The sequence below is a fragment of the Pygoscelis adeliae genome, unplaced genomic scaffold (genome assembly GCF_000699105.1).
Source record: "Pygoscelis adeliae isolate BGI_AS28 unplaced genomic scaffold, ASM69910v1 Scaffold83, whole genome shotgun sequence".
Taxonomy (NCBI): Eukaryota; Metazoa; Chordata; class Aves; order Sphenisciformes; family Spheniscidae; genus Pygoscelis; species Pygoscelis adeliae.
The window spans coordinates 220,420-229,000 of NW_008824467.1; the positions used below are offsets into that span (position 1 = coordinate 220,420).

General features: G+C 39.7%; 1 protein-coding gene across 1 annotated transcript in view; it reads right to left on the minus strand.

Moving 5' to 3' along the window:
- The window catches only part of EPB41L4A (erythrocyte membrane protein band 4.1 like 4A), a 96,275-nt gene that overhangs the window by 30,437 nt on the left and 57,257 nt on the right, over window positions 1-8,581 (minus strand). The window contains exon 14 of the mRNA XM_009321109.1: window positions 2,594-2,675. Within this exon, the coding sequence (XP_009319384.1) occupies window positions 2,594-2,675 (82 nt within the window). The remainder of the gene's footprint in view (window positions 1-2,593; window positions 2,676-8,581) is intronic.

Below are 8,581 nucleotides of genomic sequence, written 5' to 3' on the forward strand. Positions count from 1 at the left end.
GATTACACTTTATCAGGTAAATCATTTTCTTAATACTGCACCTATTAATTACTGACTCATACGTGCATACAATCTATTCCCAGGCTTAAAAATATGTGCTTACTACAGACTAAGCAAGTAACTCACATAAATGTTTCAGTCCTCTAGTGAAAAAAGCAATTGTTTTTGCACAGCATGAACTACTGAACAATACTTAGATTGAAGCTGGGCTTAAAAGAAATGTGAATAATGTTCTCAGATCTTAAAAAAGGGAGAGAGAGAGAGAAACGATCTTGGGGTGTGAAATCACTGCATTAGATTCCTAAGTCATTATTCATTCAGAGCAGACACACACTTTACAGCTAGAGAGCTACAGCATGGCAGCTCTTCAGATACTGGTATTGTCTCCAGGAATGCAGTTGCAAAAAGGACTAAGTTCATTTGAAGTATTTCAAAAGGTTAGGATCTGAATTTCATGTGAGATTACTGTTGTTGGGGGTTTTTATGGTTTACCTTGAATTTATACCACGTATGCAGAAGTGACCATCTACGTATCTCAGCAGTGAATGAGATGTTAAACTACAAAAAATCAGCTTGTAAGAGCTTCTGAAAGATGCTTTGCAAGCCTGACTGACAATTAATGTGAGGATTATATAGGATGGAGTAAACTAGCAAACCGTAAATGCTTCATAAAGTATGTGTGCTGCCTTTCACGCATACTAAGCCTGGCAGACCTGAAAGGCGTTTTACATGTGCAGAGACACAGAGAAAAACAAATAAATTTCTGAATAGAAAACATGCAAGAAAAACAACTTCCAACACTTTTTTGCTGGAAGTGACTAACGTTATTTAAAACTGTGACTCAGTGAGAGTCTGCCTGTGAATTGCTTTTAAACTGTCAAGGTAAGAAACTAAACTCAAAAACGTTGAAGCTGCTGTGTTGAGAGCCCCTTATTTTGGTTCTTGCTCTACAACCTGCCTATTCATTTCTTTTTAACAGTTCATTGCTAAAAATTTATACACAGCATTTGGAGCACAAGCTGTAGTGAAGCGCTCCTATCCCTTCCCAATACAATCATCTCTGCACTATGGAATAAGGGCACCTCTTGCTTTGTACCTTTCTCTCTCCTAACAAATCACAGAATGACAGAATGGTTGAGGTTGGCAGGGTCCTCTGGAGGTCATCTGGTCAAACCCCCTGTTCCAGCAGGGCCACCTAGAGACGGATGCCCAGAACCATGTCCACATGACTTTTGAATATATCTCCAAGGATGGAGACTCCACCACCTCTCTGGGCAACCTGTGCCAGTGCTCAGTCACCCTCACAGTGAAAAAGTGTTTCCTGATGTTCAGAGGGAACCTCCCGTGTTTCAGTCTGTGCCCATCACCTCTGGTCCTGTCACTGGGCCCCACTGAAAAGAGCCTGGCTCCATCCTCTTTGCACCTTCCCTTCAGGTGTTTATATACCTTCGTATAGTTTTCTGCTCAGTGGCCTTGCTTCAGCATGACCAAGTGGCAAAATCATAAACTTTCTTTTAACCGATGATTAGTATTATTTTCTAAGGGCTAGAATATTTGATTAAATTTCCCTCAAACTGAGGAAGCAATTAAACTCAGCTCTTCTTTTTTGGGGCAACTGTTCTAAATATTAGGCAATAGGAAACACTATCCACCATGTATTTGCAGTAAATCTTTTAGACCCTTTTTCAGAGGTCAGTTCAGATACCTAGTATGTGAAGTCCACAGCTTCAATGGAACTCAAAAGGCCAGAGGTGCTCAGCTCAAAAAAAGCTGTCAGGGTAGTTGGGCATGCAGAGGCAGACATTCAGGCAACTAAGCAAAAGAGTTAGGTGCCGAGTTTTTGACTCATTGTTTTGTCAGATCACTCTTTTTTGATTCAGGCACCCAAATTCCACCTAAAATTAAGGGTGGGGATGTAAATCCCTTTGAGCCTCACCTCTTTCTCTCAAATATGCCTGATAACCAGAGATGCGCACTTTAGCACTGATAATTAAACACAACAGACCACGCAAATCCAGAGGAGCCCTGACAATTCACTGCTCCTAAGGATCAGGCACAAACACTCATGAGTTTTGTTCTGGATTTACCGGTGTAACAGGTAATGGACTGCAACTTTAACAGCACTGCTGGAAGAGAGGCCATGCCCAGCTCTTCCCTGCCCACATATCCCAAGCAGAGCTTGCCCTGTGCAGAGGCAGAAGACACACGACCTGAGGGCCCTGCCAGCCAGCCCACAGCTCCCAGGGGAGAGACACATAGGACTTCACAGGACTATCCTGACCAATGCCCCTTGGGTCATTATCTGTTTTTTTCGTATTTAAAACTGAGACTGTTTGCCTTCCCATTAACTTGTCCCGATCGTGGGTTTCCAAACTCTGTGTCACCTGGAACCCCTGTTCCAGGCTCCTCAGAAGATCAGGGTTTGTTAAAATGAATTATTGGGCAACACTCTCTGATCTTTGTCAACAGAAGATCAGACAGTCCTATACTTAAGGGAAGGATGAACTGTTACTAATGATTACTAAATGTGTTCCTCTATCCAATGCAATACACAATCTCTTAAAAGCTGGAAGGGAACTGCTGGTCTACGTACCTTTTCACAGGGGAAGGTGCAATAATTTTGGTAGTTCCTTCATTTTCCCCATTTGTTGTAATCTGGCTCATGTTCTTAGATCCTGAAAAAAAACCATAAACAGAACAGTCCTGTAGCATATATGCTTGCACACCTATTCAACTAATAATGTAAATAGAGAGAGACAATAAAGAGTAATACTCTGACAGAGACAGCTGAGGATCAGTTTCCATGAGTCAGAAACTTTTGGCCAATATTTGAAAGTTATCTGCCTAGTTTCCAATTTTGTGCCCAATACTCTTTCCATTTTGATCCTGCACTTTTCACACTGTTGGCACTTAAGTCCCCACCTGAGCCATGAAAAGGAACCTGAAGAAGCAGGAGGAACATGCACTTCCCACTCTTCTTGAGCCCCCATATAACAGGCTTTAAAGAAACAGATTTGTATATTCATGATTTAGAAGCACTGAGGGCCAAGGGAGTCTGGATATTTCATACTGGGTTAATGTGAAAGTGGCGTGATAAAATTATGCTCTACAGATATATACAGCTCAGTATCATGAACAAAAAAAGAAGTGTTCTGTTCAGCTTGGTACATAGTAATATCTAAAACATCGACAGGTTTGTTCCTACTGGTGCTATAATTTTAGTTTCCATGCTGTGCTATTACTATTAATCTGTAATTTTTCTTCAGCTCACACATTCTCTTTCTATCTAACCAGCAATTTCAGTCATTTCTTACAAAACTGTTATCACCTCCAGAAACAGATGTTAAGTAAAACAACAAGCAACATCACTGATCATGTACATCAGCTCTGGACAGGACTCTGAGCGTGTTCATTGAAGATAATGAAACAGATTGACTGAAACCTATAAGACTGCTAACAAGAAAATACTATGGCCTCTGGGCACAAGCAACAGCATCATGGTCTGGTTAATATAGCAGTACAAACGCAAAGCATTTTTGTTTGGCTAAAACTAAAATGTAATGTCTTAAATCAAGTTGTGGCGAGATTTTGCATTATAAGCTTTCTCCACAATCTCAGAGAATTTCTCCACAATCTCCCTCAACTTTCCATGCCACCCCTGTGGCACACAAAGTCTCTGGACTCTCCTCTACCTCAACAAAAATACTTGAGATATCCTAAGGCATCTTGTCTGGCCATCAATTGCCTCTCCTACAGGTTAAATCTGCCAGTCTTCTGCAGATGCCTCATATGCTGCAGAGGGTCTCAAGTGACATTAGTCGCCTTTGCTTAAGCAACTCAGCCAAGCCCTTTACATGTTTGACTTTCAGTTTTAATGATGGAGTTTACTTTTCTCCTTAGTTTTTCAGACTAATGCCTGGCAGGGGAGGGCAGCAGCCTGGGTCCTGTCTTGTACAATATTTGCTCCTTCAAAGCACTTTTTGTTGTTTATGCAAGCATAAGCACTAGGAAAAATTTGGAATATTCTGAAGAAGGAAATGCAGAATGGGCACAGATTCACAGACAGGAAGGAAAGTAAAATTTTGGCATTCTGAATGAATCCTCTATTTTATACAATAAGAGACAACCAACTCTCCAGACTTTCTGAAGCACTGCACATCTGCCCATACAGTTATTTTCTGTTTTCAAGAATGAAGCAACAGCTACATTGCCACTACGACCTGCTTGGTAAAAAGACAGAATTACTGAACAAAAAACTTTCTTGAATTAATGTGGATGAGAAAATGATCAGAAAAAGAATCCGCAATCTTCATTAAGGCCATAGAAGACTGCTACAAAAATTGTTCCTCTGATCTCTAAAAAGAGAAGGATGCCTACAGTCAAAAATCACAAATAAATAAAGATGACATCACATAAGAAAAGGAAACAGAAATTTCCCACCTTTAAGGAAGGTACTGGTAGTGAAATGAAAATGAAGCAGGTCAAAGTGTTAAACTACAAGGATATCTCAGGGTTTCTGACCGTATTTTTTTGCATGCAGATACATTTAACTTGCCCTTGCTAGGCCATCAAATACTTAAGATAAAATAACCCACTATAGTAATTTGGCCCACAGAAGTATTGAAATCAGCAAAGAATGACTTTTTCAAACAAAGGAAATAATTTCAGTACTTCACATATTACTGTGTAAGGGAGGTAGCTTCCAATTATGCCCCTCAGCTCATTTCTTGAGCCCAAGCTCATAACTTGATGGAGCAATACAAACTCATGCTCTAAAACATGTCATAGCTATGAAACAACTGCCAGAAAAATTCCCAAGGGTCAAGTCCTGTAAAAGTAATAGCCACCTCCAGAATTGATCCTTTGCTAAGTTTGGCAGTAGCCTTTACCATTCTGCTGACACCCAGTCATCTCTGGGTGGCAGGTGATGGGGGTTTATGTGATGCAGAGCCAGTCCACCCAAGTGCAGAATGTCTGTGATGCCTTTGCAACTCCCTGAGTGCCCTGCACAAAAACTGGTGCTGCAGAGCCTACATGGGGCACCTCAGCTTTTGGAGCAGCCAGTACTAGTAAACCCTTACAAAAGCAGCAGCTCCTTCTCACTGTTGAGTTCCCTGGTTACCACTCTACTATTTTACCAAGTACTTAGTTGAGGGAAAACCAAAGAAAAGACAACATACCAGTGACTGTCACACAGAGGCAGAATCCACACAGAAATACAAAATAGGTTTCTACTGAGACAAGACCTCATATTAGCCATGTTTGACTCCACCACTGCCCACAATGAGGACCTTCGCTTTGCTTTTCTAAAAAAAAGCTCTTGCTTTTGTACAATTCTTTTGTACAAATAACTAGCTTAATCAGGAGCTTTCTGTCCACACTTACAGAAACTGTAATAATTCTCTTTAAGTATGTTCCACCTCATGTATCTTTTACTAAATACAGTACTGTTCTACCAACATACACCTCTGTATGATAAAGTACCCCTAATATAAAAGAACAGACCCCAGAAAAACTGTCCAAGCACTAACCCCATTGCAATAACTTATCTATACCACTGTTTCTTGCATGCCAAGGTAACAGGCCTCTCAAAAATACCTTAGATAGCCAGAAATCTTGAATATCTCACTTGTAGCAGGTTTTTCTGGTTGTTTACCTTTTGTCAGATAAGTTACTGTCAGCATGCACTGCACCGAACTTTTCCAATAAGGTTAATACACACACTTTGCTTCCCTTTTACAGCCATGTTGATGCTGATTTGTACATTCAATTGAAATAGACTATTACATTTTTAAAAACTCAAATGGCCAAAACCTCAGGAGCCTGACAAGCTAAAGCTTGTCATGCCTGTTTCTTATCAACAAAAGCCATTTCACTGACGTTATCTGGAAGTAGTGTTTGTATTTAAATCTATTAATGAGAGCAGAAGATAGCGTCATCAAAAGGAAAACATGCACTAAGAGCTCATGCTTTGCACTGTGTGTTACTAAGAGCCTGTAAAAAATGAATGGACTTCCATATGTCTACACTAGCGTAGCCTACTCTGTGATAATGTTTAGTTTCCAAACCTGTAGCCTCAAGGGTTTGTGCATCTCACACCACATGCGCGAAATGCAGATGCGGTCACATCCATCCTTTTACAAAACATAGGATTTAAAATAAACTTTAAAGTGTAAAGCTCGAAGTAAACAAATAATTAAATAGATAAAATTACCCCAAGATTCATTTTCTAAAATTTAACTTTCAAACCCAATCTCACAACTTTCTTTGAAAAGTTTCATAACTTTGAATGTGCCAGACCAACAGTTCTAGCTACCATGACTGAGGCTGGCGAAGCAGGGTAATGATAGGTGTCTGTGGTAATATGTAAGTTAGTCAGCGCAGGGACTGTGACTGCCTGTGATTGCTTACGGACTATTATAATACAGACAGTACTGTAATGTTAATACCCACTCCCGATTCTCCACCTGCCTTTTAAATCAGAATGGCAGCACTTACTTTACACTAGTTTATACGACTACCCAGCATGCAAGGCAGGGACAAATCAAGTCCTCAGCTACCAAACAACAATAAACCCTAAGCAATGTATTTTCCACTGCTGAATAAACTCAGACCCACAGTAACAGGTCTGGTCACATCAATGTTTGCCCAGAGAGGACGTTCCCAAGGAGCTTTTTGCGTGCAGCGTTCAGCCAAATGAATAATGAACGCTTTCACCCTACGCACTGTTGCGAAAGCTGAACATTATCAGTCTTGCCCTAAGAGGGTAAGACAGAATAATGAGAGATCCTGTTCCACGTTTATGATTTGCAACCAGAACAAAATGCCACTCTAACTCTCTCTCAGCTGAAATGAAAAGGGGAGAATAAGCAAACGAAACAAGCTACACACATCTCACATATAAGACATTACAAAACAAAACAAAAAAACCCTTCTCCAACTGAACACCAACTTGAACGCCAACCTAAACACACACCAAAAAAAAAAAAAAGCACTAGTATAGAAACACTGATTGCATAGCCATTGAAGTTTCCTGGTCTGATTTTTCCACTAGCCCTAGGAACAACTGAGATATGAAACGTATTAAGCAAGTGACAAAAGGGGGGTTACTGCATTTTAAACCACTGTAATCTGGATTATTAGGAAAATAATCTGCTATGCTAAAGCAAACTGCCTACACTGCCTATCCTATCAGGGGAATCAGTCAATGGCAGTGGCTTTTATACAAGAAAGATAGTTTCTTTCTGTTCACAATATCACTCCTTCAATCCCTCTCTTAAAGCACAAATATTTTTACTGAAAACATAAAAGTAAATATTTTCTATCATTGTCTTGGCATCTACACCAACTCCTAACACAGAGTTCACCAAATGGCTGCAGTCCTAATGACTTTAGCACACTTAATGGACCAACAAGACAAAGAAACATTATTAGTTGCTCAGCTCTACAAAAGACAGCTAACCTCTACCTTCAGGTGACAGAAAAAAAACGTAAAAAACACATAATATGTAACTGCAAATAACAACAGAACATGTAAACAAAAAGAAGGAACAAGGGAAAACATTTTAATGAGGTGCCAGAGGTTAGAGGCTTTAGCACTTCCCACACACCTCTACAATGGAGGCAATGCAGACTGCACATGCTACAGCCATGCATTTGTAGCTACTGGTTCATCTAATTGCCCCCAAAACCACTGCTGTGGCTGGTACCACAACTGGCACCAACAGATAAAACAAAACCAAACCAGACCAGAAGGGCTAATTGAACTGGCTGCAGGAAGGAAGCTTTTCATGCACTTAACTTTGCAATCTTAAGAAAAGGAAAAAAGTAAAGCAGCAGGTGAGGAAAGATGCTGAACTTGGAGAAGGTGGAAGGAAGATACTGCATAAAAACTGTTTGCAAGTTGCTACTGGGTTTTGGGAGAATAAATGGAACTCTGATTTTCATTCCAAAAAGCTAAATTATAAGCCATGTCCAGCTGGATCCTCATTTAACTGGCATTTGGCAGAAAACACCTTAAGAAATATGTAATACATGCAAACTAAAATTGCCCTGTGTAAAATGTTGAACAAGGCATACTTAATCTTATTGCACCATACTAGAAACACAAAATTAAGAACAAAGGACTAGCTATCAATGACAACCATCAGCATAATCTCATTATGCAAAAGGAATATTTATTTTAAGAAGAAATGTCATCTTATGCTCTCAAATATTTCAGCCAGGGAAAGTTTTAAGTAACTCATAAGACTATTTACACCACCAGACTCATTTCCAAGATAAAAATTATTCTATAAAAGTAAAACTTAAATTGGATTAGTATTTTTAAACAAGTGATGCTTAAAATATATCAAACAGACTTGATTTATTGTATGAAATGGGCTTTGCTACATCCAAGAACCGGTTTAGGTGAAAAGAGGTGGATTTATCCTAGTGACATGCAACAGACTGTCACATGGTGTCTGACACATGGAGGAGAAGTAGCTTAGTCTGCCTTCAGCATCTGAAAGTCCATTCAAATGGAGAAAGAGTACTAGATGTTTATCATTGTGAATACCCAAATATAAAATGAAAAAAGTAA